This window comes from Anomaloglossus baeobatrachus, chromosome 1 (assembly GCF_048569485.1).
Source record: "Anomaloglossus baeobatrachus isolate aAnoBae1 chromosome 1, aAnoBae1.hap1, whole genome shotgun sequence".
Classification (NCBI taxonomy): Eukaryota; Metazoa; Chordata; class Amphibia; order Anura; family Aromobatidae; genus Anomaloglossus; species Anomaloglossus baeobatrachus.
Genome location: NC_134353.1, coordinates 256906548 through 256922936, shown reverse-complemented (window position 1 = coordinate 256922936; position 16389 = coordinate 256906548). Strand labels below are relative to the sequence as shown.

The window sequence follows — 16389 nt, the reverse complement described above, 5'->3', positions numbered from 1 at the left end:
ACAATTGTAGTCTTGGCATCTAATGTGATTATGTAAATAGCCTGTGGTCTTCTATCCAGAGTTGTGTATCTAGTCTGTAATTGCATTGGCCAGTGAAGGAATAGTCATTGTTCTGCACAGCAGGGGATCCCTTCATCTAAGGTGGCTGGCAGACATATTGGAGCCCTGTGATGGACCAAACCATTGATGATGGGATGTGTGACCCCTACCCCCTGAACAAATATGGTGGGCTGGTCAAGGAGCACAGACAATGCATTTCCCTTTTTGTAACTTCAGAGTGAGCTGAAACTAAAGAGAAGAAGCAGCTCCCAGCCTGGGTGGCTGTGGACACGGACGGAGCTAGGCCTGTGTGGCGGCCCGTGGGATTGTGTGGAACTTTTTGGACTACTGTAAGGACGATTGCTTTGTTATCCGGTCCGAGGATTGTCGGGAAGGGCCCCGAATCTGTTTTACGTGGACTTATCGTGTGCTGTTCCAGTGTTCTTGTGAATAAACCTGTTGGATCGTCCCTCGGCCTCGTCCATCCTTTGCTCTGTTGTACACTCCCGTCACAGCACAGACCGACAATGTAGGAGACGGAAAAAGTAATCCCTCTCTTTCTTCCGTAGCTGTGATCCGATCGCAAGACTGCAAGATGCATGACACTCAGCTCACGCTCGGAGCAGAGCCTGAGCCGAGGGTCATTAGCTTATTGCATTGAGGTCCATAATGGCAATCAAAAACTACTACAATTTGCAGGGCTAGAAAAAATTACCCCATCCCCAGCAGGAGGTGATACGCAAACATCTTCTAAGAAGAGAGGCACGATGGTTCATGGATAGTAAAAGCCCTGGGTCCAATCGGCTTTAATGATAAACATGACTTAGTCATTTTTTTATGATTCCTGTCAGTATAACTTCAGTTAAAATATTTAGAGGAATGATAGGACAATTTTGTCTTGACCTATTATGGTATTAGAGTAGCGGTTATTCCTCAGAATTTCTATACAAAAATTGTATAATTAGATACTGTAGTTATATATAATTTTTTCCTTTTCCGCTAGAAAATAAACCTATGGTAATAGATATGACAAAATTAATACAATGCCAGCTATATGTGCTGCTATTCTGTGAATGTTTTTAATTGTTTTTATCTGTAACACGTGAAGTTAGATATGCCCTATATAAGAGGCTAACACTCATGTTTCTATGTGGACCCGTGAAAGGTGGACCCGTGAAAGCAGCCCTAATGGTGCGAAACGGTACAATCGTCCTACGTGCTCCCTCCCGCATACCTCCCCCTTTTGCCGTTGTCTCACCTGTCTGCATGAAGCATGATTAAAGTTCTCTTTCACCGCTGAGTGCTGCCAATCTGTTTTTTGGATGGATGCCATAAGCTAGTGTGACTCCAACCTTACTGAAAGACTCATGTGATCATTATTACTGGCAGACACACACAGAAAAGGGCCCCTGTGCAAAAACAGTAAATGGCCCCTTTGGAGCCCAAAAGCTCATCATGTACAATTCCTCCTGCTTTGGAGGTGGAAAAGGGCCCCCTTACCTCTTGGGCCCCCATGTGGCTGCACAGGTTGCACCAGTGAAAGGTCCGCCCCGGTAATCTGCATTTTTTGCATAGTAGGTGAATGGATTACAAAATATGCAGTTCACATGAATCAAAAATTCTACATTTAGGTGTGCTACTGACGAATATATTGTGACAGATGACAACGTGTGACCTTATGCTAACAATAGAACAAAGACTAGGTTGGAATAGTTCTCAGAATCTGAAGGTAAATGGGATCTAGAAAATGTTAAAGTGAACCTTTTGAAGAGATTATTATACATAATATATATTTATATATAGTGTGTAGAAATATATGACAATTCTTCTTACCTTTTCATTAGCCATGGCATGATACCACCAGAAGAGTCTCGTGGTTATAAAGTAAGCCACAATCACATCCACAGTGTAGTGCTCATGTGCTACTAAAATGCAGATGACTCCTGAAGCGCTCAGCAGCCAGCAGAAGATGTGATACCACCAGAAGTGACGAGGGGAATCTGTAAAAGGAAATCACAATGAAAACCACCATGTCTAACGGCTGCAACGTCAACTGCAAGTCTGTGCCACATTCACGTTACCAAATGCAGAGACAAACCGTTGGACCGTTTAGGTTGTGTACACCAGTGGATTGGCTTCAGAACTTGACTACCTCACTGTCAAATCCTTAGGCTCATTAATATTTTTTTTCTGTAAGGAACAGTCTAAGTGTCCCAGATCTTGTGTTCAGCAAAGTAGTAGTGCAGAGACAATGCAATATCACAAGACAGTTTTCTCCCATGTAGCAATGCGCAGTGTCTACTGTCCTCTACTTCACACTTTTTACCAGCTCACCTCCGTGTATACATGTAATACGTTCCCTCAGATCCAGGTTTATTATTCTATTGTAATGGCATACAATCCATACTCACTGGCACATACAGTACACATACAGTACAGTACATACATACAGTAGTAGAATACAAGCTCAGTCATTCAATATACCACACCTTCACTAGAAATCCAGGTTTGACAGGAGTCAGAATTGTCATGTTATGTCATGATATATAGCGCAATTCTCCTTGCTGGGTCCTGGCACTTAAGAACTGGTTTAACCAGCCCTACGCTTGTAGGACTGAATCATAGGGAACAAACGCTATGGTCACCTGGGAACTTCTTTCCCTAACAGAATAGAGGCTCTGCAGGACTAAGGAGCGAAGTCTACATGGCAGGGCTGATTTATTAAACAGTTTACACCAGAATTATGACAAATTTCTTGAAATGTGTCAAAAATTTGCAACTTCTTGTTACTCTCATTCTGGTCAGCTTTGCCATCTTTTTGGAAAATAGGCAGGGCCTTATTGAATGGGGTTGGTCAAATGTGTGCCGCAAATTTATATCTGCAAAGCGCAAGTTTATGATGACGTGACTGTCGTTACCTGGCTCAAACAGTTCAATTCTCACAGCGCACAGTGTATGCTGGGAGGATTCATATGTCTGCAATCAGTAACTGCAAACTTATTTTACACTGGACAATCCCTTCAAGGCCATGTGCCTGTGCCCACCAATTGTGGCACGTGCGATAATTGTGCATAGTGGCCATCTGACTCTCCCACAAAGGATGATGGTAGGAGACATCGCACAGTTTCAATTGAATCTTGGTCTATAAGTTGCCGCCATAAGTTTCTTATACATAGTCCATTAAATACATTTGGATATATATATTTTATGGACATACATATACATATACATATATATATATATATATATATATATATATACACACACATACATACATACATACATATACATACATATATACAGTGCCTACAAGTAGTATTCAACCCCCTGCCGATTTAGCAGGTTTACACATTCGGAATTAACTTGGCATTGTGACATTTGGACTGTAGATCAGCCTGGATGTGTGAAATGCACTGCAGCAAAAAAGAAGGTTATTTCTTTTTTTTTTTTAAATTGCGAAAAGTTTATTCAGAGGGTCATTTATTATTCAACCCCTCAAACCACAAGAATTCTGTTTGGTTCCCCTAAAGTATTAAGAAGTATTTCAGGTACAAAGAACAATGAGTTTCACATGTTTGGATTAATTATCTCTTTTTCCAGCCTTTTCTGACTAATTAAGACCCTCCCCAAACTTGTGAACAGCACTCATACTTGGTCAACATGGGAAAGACAAAAGGAGCATTCCAAGGCCATCAGAGACAAGATCGTGGAGGGTCACAAGGCTGGCAAGGGGTACAAAACCCTTTCCAAGGAGTTGGGCCTACCTGTCTCCACTGTTGGGAGCATCATCCGGAAGTGGAAGGCTTATGGAACTACTGTTAGCCTTCCACGGCCTGGACAGCCTTTGAAAGTTTCCACCCATGCCGAGGCCAGGCTTGTCCGAAGAGTCAAGGCTAACCCAAGGACAACAAGGAAGGATCTCATGGCAGTGGGGACATTACTTATGGTATTGACTGAAACCAATGTACTCCACCGCAATGGTCTCCGTTCCAGACGAGCCCGTAAGGTACCTTTACTTTCAAAGCGTCATGTCAAGGCTCGTCTACAGTTTGCTCATGATCACTTGGAGGACTCTGAGACAGACTGGTTCAAGGTTCTCTGGTCTGATGAGACCAAGATCGAGATCTTTGGTGCCAACCACACACGTGACGTTTGGAGACTGGATGGCACTGCATACGACCCCAAGAATACCATCCCTACAGTCAAGCATGGTGGTGGCAGCATCATGCTGTGGGGCTCTTTCTCAGCCAAGAGGCCTGGCCATCTGGTCCGCAACCATGGGAAGATGGATAGCACGGCCTAAGATGGGTCGTCATTTCATCTTCCAACAAGACAACGACCCAAAGCACACAGCCAAGAAAACCAAGGCCTGGTTCAAGAGGGAAAAAAATCAAGGAGTTGCAGTGGCCTAGTCAGTCTCCTGACCTTAACCCAATTGAAAACTTGTGGAAGGAGCTCAAGATTAAAGTCCACATGAGACACCCAAAGAACCTAGATAACTTGGAGAAGATCTGCACGGAGGAGTGGGCCAAGATAACTCCAGAGACCTGTGCCGGCCTGATCAGGTCTTATAAAAGACGATTATTAGCTGTAATTGCAAACAAGGGTTATTCCACAAAATATTAAACCTAGGGGTTGAATAATAATTGACCCACACTTTTATGTTGAAAATTTATTAAAATTTAACTGAGCAACATAACTTGTTGGTTTGTAATATTTATGCATCTGTTAATAAATCCTGCTCTTGTTTGAAGTTTGCAGGCTCTAACTTATTTGCATCTTATCAAACCTGCTAAATCTGCAGGGGGTTGAAGACTACTTGTAGGCACTGTATATATATGGATATATATATTTTATGGACATACATACATTATTATATATATATTTATTTACACACACATACACATATACATACACACACACACTAGAAGGTGGCCCGATTCTAACGTATCGGGTAGTCTAGAATGTGTATGTAGGTTAGCAGATTGAATAATAAGGTAATGAATGGACTGGATGGGTTAGGTTTAATTATTTAGTATTCTTATAATTGTTTATTGGTTTTAAAATGACAAACAATAGAAGGAACAGTTTTAAGAAATGAGTCTAATGTTTAATGATGTCCATGGCTTGTAATGAAAGGCGGCCATGAACAGTGTAAAGTTAAGTAAAAATATGCTGATGCTGTGATGTGGCCCAATGCTGGTATGTGCCCCCATCGTGGTGCAGCCACCATCCTGACATGTGCCCCCATCCTGCGGGGTAAGGGCGCTTTCACCATTGCGTTGAGCGCAATCCGCCACTATGGAAAATAGCGCAGTTCGTTAAAGCACTGCGCTATTCTCCATAGACTTGTATTGACAACGCACTGTAACGCAAGTGTCTGCGTTGCATCCGCTGGACGACGCTGACACTTGCGTTATGTAGTGTTTTTTTGGGTTGTTAAAATAACGCACATTGACAGATTCCGTTGGAATCCGCCAAGGTGTCTAATGATTGTCTATGGTGGCAGATTCCGCTGCTATGCGCTAAGCTGCGGAATCCGCTGACAAATTCGGTCACGTTCTACTGAGCATGCTCAGCATGTCCAGCAGAACGATCACTCCTGGTCTCTCTCCCCCCCTCTCTCATACTCACCAATCATGGGCGCGGCGCTGCACAGCTGTCACAAAGCTCCGGCGGCTTTTCCTCTTTTGAAAATGCCGGCCGCTCATTATTTAATCTCGTATTCCCTGCTTCCCCAGCCCACCGGCGCCTATGATTGGATACAGTCAGACCCGCCCCCACGCTGAGTGACAGCTGTCTCACTGCAACCAATCACAGCCACCAGTGGGCGGGTCTATATCATGCAGTAAAATAAATAAATAAGAAAGAAAAAAAAAAGACGACGTGTGGTCCCCCCCAATTTTGATACCAGCCAAGATAAAGCCACACGGCTGAAGGCTGGTAATCTCAGGAAGGGGAGCCCCACGTTATGGGGAGCACCCTAGCATAACAATATCAGCCAGCAGCCGCCCGGAATTGCCGCATCCATTAGATGCGACAATCCCGGGACTCTACCCGGCTCATCCCGAATTGCCCTGGTGTGGTGGCAATCGAGGTAATAAGGAGTTAATGGCAGCAGCCCATAGCTGCCACTAAGTCCTAGGTTAATCATGGCAGGTGTGTCCCCGAGATAACTTACAGTTTAATCATGGAAGGTAAAGAAAATAAACACATACACCTGAAAAAATCCTTTATTTGGAATAAAAGACAAAAAAAACCCCTCTTTCACCACTTTATTAAACCCCCAAATACCCCTCCAGGTCCGTCGTAATCCACAGAGGTCCCACAACGCTTTCAGCTCTGCTACGTGACGCTGACAGGAGCAGCAGTAGAACACCGCCGCTCTCAATCAGCTCCACGCAGTAACTGTAGTGAGCTGCGCGATCAGCTGTGCCCTCATTCAGGTGAACCGCGGACACAGCTCTCGGGTGGAGGACTGCAGCTGTGGCCGCGGGTCACCTGATTGACGGCACAGCTGATCGCGCGGCTTACTGCGGTCACTCAGGGGATTTGCGGTTACCCTCTCTCTCCTCCCGACCACAAATCTCCTTTTCCCGGCAAAACATTAAAAAAAAAGCCCCAAAAAACGCAAAACGTTCTTTTACAGGAATGCGTTACTTTATTAGCTCATTATTTGCAACGCATCCGTCACATGCGTCACACAACGCATGACGGATGCCTCACAACGCAAATGTGTGTGGGGGCGGAGTGCGGGGTGGGTGGAGCCGAGCGGGCCCATGGCGCTGAGGACGTCAGCGTCTGGGACTGCATGGCTGGGGACAGATGACTATCCAGGTGTGGGTGTGTGTGTGTGTGTGTGTGTGTTCAGTGTATACATGCGGAGTGCGGGGTGGGGGGGCGCAGCTGAGCGGGGAAGTGTCGGGCGTCGTCCTGCCGGCCCGTAGTTCAGCCTGTGCAGTTAGGCTCCCTGCACACGTAGCCAGGGTAAATATCGGGTAACTAAGCAAAGTGCTTTGCTTAGTAACCCGATGTGTGCCCTGGTTACGTGTGCAGGGAGCCTTAGCTGAGCAGTTGGTCGCAGGCTCTTTAGCGCACGCGCTGTGGTGACGGTTCTCACTGTAATGACGTCATTTTGGAGCAAGACAGACAGAATAAGGCGGGTATATATATATATGTATATATATATATATATATATATATATATATATATATATATATATATATATATATATATATATATATATATATATATATATATTACTATAGCATAGAGACTCACTTACTGAACAAAAAGCCTACTGGAAACATTCCCCAAATATGAGAGAAAAAAAAAAAACAACATTGCAGCCAAAGATTTTCAAGGAAGACACATAGCACCTGGTGTCCATAGATCATAAAAAACAAACAAACACCAATTATAAGGGTTTTCCACCAATTTTTTTTTTTTACGTAAATGTATTTTGTCCTAAAAAGAATTTTTGCAATTGGCTTTCAATAAAATATAACAATTTAATTCAGTGGTTAACATTGCAGTCTTAGGGTGCGTGCTCATGATCAGTGTTTGCAGCGTTTTGGATGTAGCGTGTTTTTGCTATGTCCAAAATGCTGCGATGTACAGTACAAGCACAGTGGATGGATTTCTAGAAATCTCGGGCCCACTGTGCTTGTTTTTTTCAGCAGCAAACACTGACCTGTGGTGCGGCTTTTCAGGCCGCAGCATGTCAATTGTTTGCTGTGGATTCGCATTCATCCTCCGTAGCGAGAGACCAGAGCGCACTGAACCCTGATCGTGGGTACGAGCAGCTGTGGTCTCCTGCGGAGGAGACTCGCAGACCCGCAGGTCAGGACCCGCTGCGTCCAGGATGCAGTGAGTCCTGATCTTGGGCACATACCCTTAGGCTATGTCCGCATGCTGCAGCTTGAGTGCATCTTGCATCTAGGTGCATCTTGAGTGCATCTTTTAATCCTGTGGTCACAGAAACACCGCTTGTGGCCCAAAAAAAACCATGAGAGAACACATGCATTTTGCCGTGTTTTTGTTAATGTGTTTTCTATAGGCGAAACAAAATATGATAGGATAGGATAATTGATATATAGCTAGAATAGATATTTAGATAGAATGAACACCTAGAATAGCTCGATAGAGCGATATCTAGCTTGGACACATGTTTTTTTTAATTACTTTTTGGTAAAAATGATGGTGTCCTCCCCCATCCAGCACAAAAACAGCAGCAGCTGCGGCCTGCAACCCTCAGCTGTCTGCTGTACCTTGGCTGGTTATGAAAAAACAGAGGGGATCCCATGCTTTTTTTTTTTTTTTTTTAACCTCATAACGACGGCCGTACGACTTAAAGTGGCGGCAAAACAGGGTACTTATTCTGTTCCGTCGCTTTAAAGTGTCGGGCCGAAAAAAGCCTGTAGCGCCCCCCAGCGACCGAAAATTTCGGGGGTTTCAGCTACCGGGGGTAGCTGAGACCCCCCCAGATTATGAATCGGGGTGTTTTTTTTTGGACCCCGATAATGTGATCGCCAGTATACACCGTATACGGACGATCACATAAAAAAAAAAAAAAGAAATGGCCAGTAAAACTGATTTCTTTTTCATCTGACGTGACCAAACATGTCAGATGAGAAAGAAATCTAAACCCCTAGTGCCCCCAAAGTCCCCGGTACCGGAGAGTCCCCCCCCACCTCTACCCCCCCTCTGGAACAGTCAAAATGGCGCCGAAGCGCACAGAAAACTGCCGCCGCCGCCGGCTCTGCATTCATTTCCCTCTGATCTGAAATGATCAAACATTTCAGATCGCAGGGAAATGTCCTCTCCCTGACCCCTCCTCCGGTACACCGGAGCCTTCTGGTCCCCCGGAGCCCCCTCCGGTTCTCCAGAGCGCTCCCCCTTCCCCCCTCCGGAGCATGCATCCTGCTCTTTCTGCCGCATGTGACACGTCACATGTGACAGAAAAGTTGTCACCAGGTCTCACCCCGTCAGCCCCCGGTCTTCCCCGTTACCTGGCTTCTGCTCTGTCCCCGTGATCACTCCGCCTCCTTCTGGAAAGCTTGCGGCGCATGTGCAGACAGCGGCTGTCAGCTGGATCCTTGCAAGCAGGGACGCCCGACCTCGCTGCTGCACCGGGGGAGAGTGAGTGCAGTAATCTGCAGCCACACTCCTCACATGGAGAGCCTGCTGTTCTAGAAAATGGGGGGTACGTTCTGTGAGCGTGCCCCTCATATTCTGGAATGAGGTTACTGCAGGTCACTCTGCCCTAGGTTGGACCGGGGCAGTGTGAGTGCAGTATTCTCAGATTACTGCACCCACACTGCTCATGGAGAGCTTGCTCTTCCAGAAAATGGGGGATACATTCCCTGAACGTGCCCCCCATATTCTAGAAGGTCCAGAGTCGTCGAGGGACCTCCAAAATGGATTACAGCGACCGGAATTTGTTTATTTTCAATAAATTGGTGAACGAGGGAATGTTTCGGGGAGGGTTTTTTTTTTTCAAATAAATTTTTTTTTTCCTTTATTTTTTTCTATTACTGACTGGGTTAGTGATGTCGGGTATCTGTTTAGATGCCGTGACATCACTAACCCCAGGGCTTGATGCCAGGTGACATTACATCTGGTATCAACCCCGTATATTACCCAGTTTGCCACCGCACCAGGGCGCGGGATGAGCTGGGGCGAAGCGCCAGGATTGGCGCATCTAATGGATGCACCACTTCTGGGGCGGCTGCGGACTGCTATTTTTAGGCTGGGAAGAGTTCAATAACCATGGCTCTTTCCACCCTGAGAATACCAGACCCCAGCTGTCCACTTCACCTTGGCTGGTGATCTAATTTGGGGGGGACCGCACGTTTGTTTGTTTTTTTTTTTTTTTAAAAAAAACGCCTGGGGAGCCCTCCAAATTGATCACCAGCCAAGGTGAAGCTGTCAGCTGTGGTTTGCAGGCTAGAGCTGTCTGCTTTACCCTAGCTGGCTATCAAAAATAGGGGGGACCCCACGTCGTTTATTTTCATTATTAATTTTTTGGGGGGCTAAATACAAGGCTAGGCACCCTTTAGTGCCACATGAAAGGCACTAAAGGGCGCCAGCTTAGAATATGCAGGGGGTGGGACGTTATATTTGTTTGACATCTATCCATTCATCCATTGTAGCATTTTAGGCTGTGCGCCCATGATCAGGGTTTGCAGCGTTTTGGGCGCAGTGTTTTCCCTGCGTTCATAATGCTGCGTTGTGCAGTAGAAGCACAGTGGAAGGATTTTTAGAAATCCCATACCCACTGTGCTTCTCTTCTCCACAGCATACACTGACCTGTGGCACAGCTTCCCGAGCCTCAGCATGTAAATATATGCTGCGGAGACAAGAGTGTTCTCTGCAGGTAGCATAGAGCTCCACAGCAGCCTGAACCCAAACGTGGGCAGCTGCGTTCTCCCGTGGACAACACTCACATCTCTGCAGGAAGGCTGACACTGTACTAGACGCCGTGTCGCTGGATCATGGCCACATAGCCTAAAAGTGAGAAATTTGTTGCTACAGCAACATTTTTGTGAAGTACCTGTGGATTCAAAATGCTTACTATACTCCTTAATAAAATCCAGTTTCCAAAATGGGGTCACTTGTGGGGGCTTCTGCTGTATAGGTACCCAAGGGGCCCTGCAAATGTGACATGGTGCCCGCAATTTATTTCAACTTTTCAAGAATTCAAATGGTGCTCCTTCCATTCCAAGCCCTCCCATTTATCCAAACAGAGGTTTTTGGCCACATGTGGGGTATCCCTGTGCTCATAAGACATTGGATAACAACCTGTTGGGTCCACGGTTTGTTGTTGCCTCTTGAAAACGTAAGAAATATGATGCTAAAGCAACATTTTTGTTAAAAAAAATGAAAATTATCAATATGGCAACCTAAGCTTATCAAATTCTGTGAAGTACTCTTGGATTCAAACTGCTCACTATACACCTAGATAAAAGCCTTGAGGTGTCTTGTTTCCAGAATGGGGTCACTTGTGGGGGACCTCCACTGTTTAGGCACCTTAGGGGCTTTCCAAATGCAACATAGCGTCCGCTAATGATTCCGGCCAATTGTGCAGTCAAATGGCGCTCCTTCCCTTCTGAGCCCTGCTGTGCACCCAAACAGTTGATTTTCATCACACAAGGTATCAGCATACTCAGGAGAAATTGCACAATAAATCTTATGCTGAATTTTTTCCTTTTACACTTGTAAAAAAAAAAAAAAAAAAAAAAAACCTATCTGGTTGAAGTAACAATTTTGTAGTAAAAATGTATTTTTTTATTTTCACAGCTCAACATTCTAAACTTCTGTGAAGCACCTGAGGGTTCAGGATACTCACCAAACATCTAGATAAATTCCTTCAGGGGTCTATTTTCCAAAATGGGGCCACATGTTGGGGAGCTTCACTGTATAGGCCCCTCAGGGGCTCTCCAAATGCAACATAGCGTCCGCTATTGATTCCAGACAATTTTGCAGTCAAATGGCACTCCTTCCCTTCCGAGCCCCGCCGTGTACCCAAACAGTTGATTTCCACCACATATAAGGTATCGCCAAACTCAGAAGAAATTGCACAATAAATTTCATGGTGATTTTTTTTCCTGTTACCCTTGTGAAAAAAAAGCTACCTGGTTGAAATAACAATTTTGTGGTAAAATTTTATTTTTTTATTTTCATGGCTCAACGTTATAAAATTCTGTGAAGCAACTGGGGGTTCAGCGTACTCACCAAACATCTAGATAAATTCCTTGAGGGGCCTAGTTTCCAAAATGGGGTCACTTGTGCGGGGTTTCTGCTGTTTAGGTACCTTAGGGGACCTCCAAATGCGACATGGTGCCCGCAATCTTTTTCAGCCAAATTTCCTTTCCAAAATTCAAATATTGTTCCTTCCGTTCCAAGCCCTCCCATTTGTCCAAACAAAGGTTTCAGACCACATGTGAGGTATCACCGCGCTCATAAAAAAGTGGGTAACAAACCTTGGTCAAATTTTTGGAATTACCTCTTGAAAAAGTGAGAAAATTGATGCTAAAGCAACATTTTTGAGAAAATTAAAATTTTCAATATGACAACGTAACGTTAACAAAATCTGTTAAATACCTGTGGATCCAAAATGCTCACTATACCCCTACATAGAAGCCTTGAGGGGTCTAGTTTCCAAAATGGCGTCACTTGTGAGGGGTTTCTTCTGTTTAGGTACCTTAACGGACCTGTAAATGCAACATGGTGCCCACAATCTATTTCAGCCAAATTTGCTTTCCAAAATTCAAATATTGCTCCTTCTGTTCCGAGCCCTCCCATTTGTCCAAACAGAGGTTTCTGACCACATGTGGGGTATCGGTGCGCTCATAAGAAAGTGGGGAACAAGTTTTGGGGTCCATTTTGTTGTGTTATTTTTTCTAAAAGTGAATACATTTGGGTTAGAGCAACATTTTTAGGTAAAATTTAATTTTTGCTTTTTTTCATTCCACATTGCTTTTGTTCATGTGAAGCACCTGAAGGGTTAATAAACTTCTTGAATGTGGTTTTGAGTACTTTGGGGGGTGCAGTTTTTAGAATGGTGTCACTTTTGGGTATTTTCTGTCATCTAGGCCTATCGAAGTCACATCAAATGTGATGTGGTCCCTAAAAAAATGGTTTTGTAAATTTTGATGTAAAAATGAGAAAGCGCTGATAAACTTTGAACTCTTCTAACTTCCTAACAAAAAAAAAATTTTGTTTCCAAAATTGTGCTGATGTCAAGTAGACAAGTGGGAAATGTTATTTATTAACTATTTTGTGTCACAGAAATCTCTGGTTTAACGGTATAAAAATTCAAAAGTTGAAAATTGCTAAATTTTCAAAATTTTTGCCAAAATTCAATTTTTTTCATAAATAAACGCAAAAAATATTGTCCTAAATTTGGTACTAACATGAAGTCCAATATGTGACGAAAAAACAATCTCAGAATCACCGGGATCCGTTGAAGCGTTCCAGAGTTATAACCTCATGAAGTGACACTGGTCAGAATTGCAAAATTTGGTCTGGTCATTAAGGTGAAAATTAGCTCCGTCACTAGGGGGTTAAACAATTTCATTTACCGTATGTAAAAAAAAAATAAATAAATAAATGACGTGGGGTCTCCGCCATTTTTCTAAAACCAGCCAAGGTACAGCAGACAACTGGAGGCTGATATTAGGGTGGGAAGGGCCATGATTATTTGGCCCTTTCCAGCCTAACAACAGCAGCCCGCAGCTGCCCCAGGAGTGGCACATCCACAAGATGTGCCAATTTTGGCGCTGGACCCGGCTCTTTCCATTGCACTGGTGTGGTGGCAGTCGGGGTAATATGGAGTTAATGGCAGCCCACAAAGCCCTAGATTAGTTTTGGGAGGCATCTATAAGACCCCCATCGCTAATCTGTAAGTGAAAGTAAATAAACACAACCACCCCAAATAATATTTTATTTTAAAGACAAAAATGCACCCTCTTTCACCCCTTTATTAACCCCCAAAACACCCCTGCAGGTCCGATCCATATGAGGATACAAGACGATTCAGCTCTGCTACATCTGAAGTTCACAGCGATCGCCATATAACAGGACTAGCTGCTGTGAGGTTCAGGCAGAGACTGAGCCGCGATCAGCGGTGATGTCACTCAGGTTAGCCAACCATAGCTAAAGGTTCCCACGGTCACTGATGATTGCGTAGATCACTTCAGTAACTGCCTGAACCTCACAGCAGGCGGTTATGTTCTATAGCTGCTCGGTGTGAATTCAGATGTAGCACTGTTGGAAGTGTCATGGGACCTCGTGTGGAATACGTCACACCTGCAAGGGTGTTTTTGGGGTTAATAAAGTGGCGAAAAGGGGTTCTTTTTGTCTTTTATTTCAAAGAATAGATTTTTGGGTGTTTGGGTTTATTTACTTTCACTTACAGATTAGTAATGGGGGGTCTCAGATGCCTCCCATTACTAATCTAGGGTTTGGGGGCAGCTGTGGGCTGACGTTAACTTCTTATTTCCCCCCACTGCCACCACACCAGGGCAATCGGGATGAGACTGGTAAAGAGCTGGGACTGTCGCATCTAATGGATATGGCAATACCTGGCGGCTGCAGGCTGATATTTTTAGGCTTTGGTGCGCCCAATAACCAATCCCCAGTCTGAGAATACCAGCCCCCAGCTGTCGGGCTTTATCTTGGCTGGATATTAAAATTGTGGTTCAGTCTTTATGGAAATCCGATATACTCACCTACACTCTCTGTACCTCCTTTCCCCTTGTCTTCTTGTCTAGCATTGTAATGTTTGTCTTGTTATAGTCCTTTTCTTTCTTATATTAATGGATAATAAGATATGTATCCTGATACATGGTTTTCTACTAAATCGCTCACATGCTTGTGGAGCATATCCATGTTATTTTTCTTTGTATGCTTTGAAAAAAATGTAATAAAAATTTCAGTTATAAAAAAAAAAAAATTAAATTGTGGGGACCACACGCCGGTTTTTTTTTTTTTTAAATGATTTATTTAAATAATGTAAAAAAAATAAATAAATAAATAAAAAGCCGCATACAGTTCCTCCTATTTCAGTACCCACCCGAAAAAAAGCGCATGGGTGGGGGCTGCAGCCTGTAGCCGTGGATTTATCTCTGCTGGGTATCATAATATGGAGGGACTCTATGCCAAATTTTAATTTATGTTAATGTATGATATAGACCCGCCCACCGGAGTCTGTGAATGGAAGCATCAGACACGCTGTCACTCAGGGTGGGGGCGTATCTGACTGCAGCCAATCACAGACAGCGGAAGCAGTGCACGTTCAATCAAGGTAATGAGCGGCCCAGGAAGTGAATGAGCGGCCGCAGGAGCAGTGTGACAGCTGCCTGGTGACTGAGTATGAAGCACTTGCTCCTACCCCTTTGCACCAGACTATGGTCCCCATAGACTTTATATGGGGACCGGCATCTGGCCAGATACCAAGGATCAATCCCCCACTGACCCTGTGTCAGCAGGGGATTCATCTGCCAGTCCTCCCATCACTAGTGAGATCTACAGGGACAAAACGAAAAAAAGAATTGACATGCTGCATCTTGGCTGTACCTTCAAAAATGCAGCCAAAAAAAAAAAAAAAAAAGATGCACAGTGCAGACAGCAAAATAGATATCTCATACTTTGCTGGGAGAAGGAAATGCATGTATTTGGGTGTATCTTTGTAGTCACAAATGCAGTAAAATGATGCAGTGTGCAGATGAGATTTTATAACCTGGAGCCCTGGGTTAAAATCCCACCAATGACAACATCTGCAAGGAGTTTGTATGTTCTCCCTGTCTTTCCGGGAGTTCTCCGGTTTCCACCCACACTCCAAAAACATACAGATAGGGAATTTAGATTGTGAGCTCAGATGGAACTCCCATAAAATCTGAAGCCCTCGGGCTTTCATTAAGCATGCTTGTGAACCTTTTTTGTGGTATCTAGTCTAGATTGGGTGTCGGACAGTCTAAAGGCCACTTTACACACAGAGATAAATCTTTGGCAGATCTGTGGTTGCAGTGAAATCATGGACATATTGTTCCATTTGTACACAGCCACATACCTGCCACTGATTGTCCACAATTTCACTGCAACCACAGAACTGCCGCAGATTTATCTCTGTGTGTAAAGTGACCTTAAGGCTCTATTTACACGTTGCGTTTTTTTGCAGCCAAAACCTGTTCTCTCACCATGTTTCCCCGAAAATAAGACGTCCCCCGAAAATAAGACATAGCAGGAGTTTTCAGGGATGCTTTAATATAAGACATCCCCTGAAAATAAGGCATAGCTGCGGTCAATAATGAAGTGTCCTGCAGCGGTGAAAGAGTTAAAGACACTGCAGGACACTTCATTATAGGCAGCGGGCACCCCCAGAAGAGAGAAGATAGAAGAAAGAAGACCCCGCAGTCATACTCACCAGATGCCAACCGGGAGCAGGTGAGCGCATCAAGGTCCTGCAGCGGCGGAAAACACACACACACACACACACACACACACATCAGATCACACACACACACACACACACACACACACACACATCAGATCGCATCCACACACTCACAAACTCCGGCGATATCGCTTGCTTCTCGGCGGCGATACTGTGCGTGCAGTGACCTTCCAGGACCTGCCGGAGGATCACATGGCCGGAAGCATGTGGTATCTCCGGATGTTGTGATTGTGTGAGCGCGTATGTGCGATATCGTCAGTGTGTGTGTGCGTGTATGCGATCGGATGTGTGCGTGTATGCTGTCTGATGTGTGAGTGTGTTCTGATGTGTGAGTGTGTGTGAGTGTAAGCGATCGGATCTGTGAGTGTCGGCAGGGGGCAGAGGAGCACGG

The 16389-nt window shown here is 44.5% G+C and overlaps 1 protein-coding gene across 6 annotated transcripts in view; it reads right to left on the bottom strand.

The window, feature by feature from the left end:
• SGMS2 (sphingomyelin synthase 2) overlaps positions 1–16389 on the bottom strand; it is a 169642-nt gene that overhangs the window by 18032 nt on the left and 135221 nt on the right. For all 6 annotated transcript variants that reach the window (XM_075349199.1, XM_075349208.1, XM_075349180.1 and 3 more), the window contains one exon: positions 1873–2039. In XM_075349199.1, the coding sequence (XP_075205314.1) occupies positions 1873–2039 (167 nt within the window). The remainder of the gene's footprint in view (positions 1–1872; positions 2040–16389) is intronic.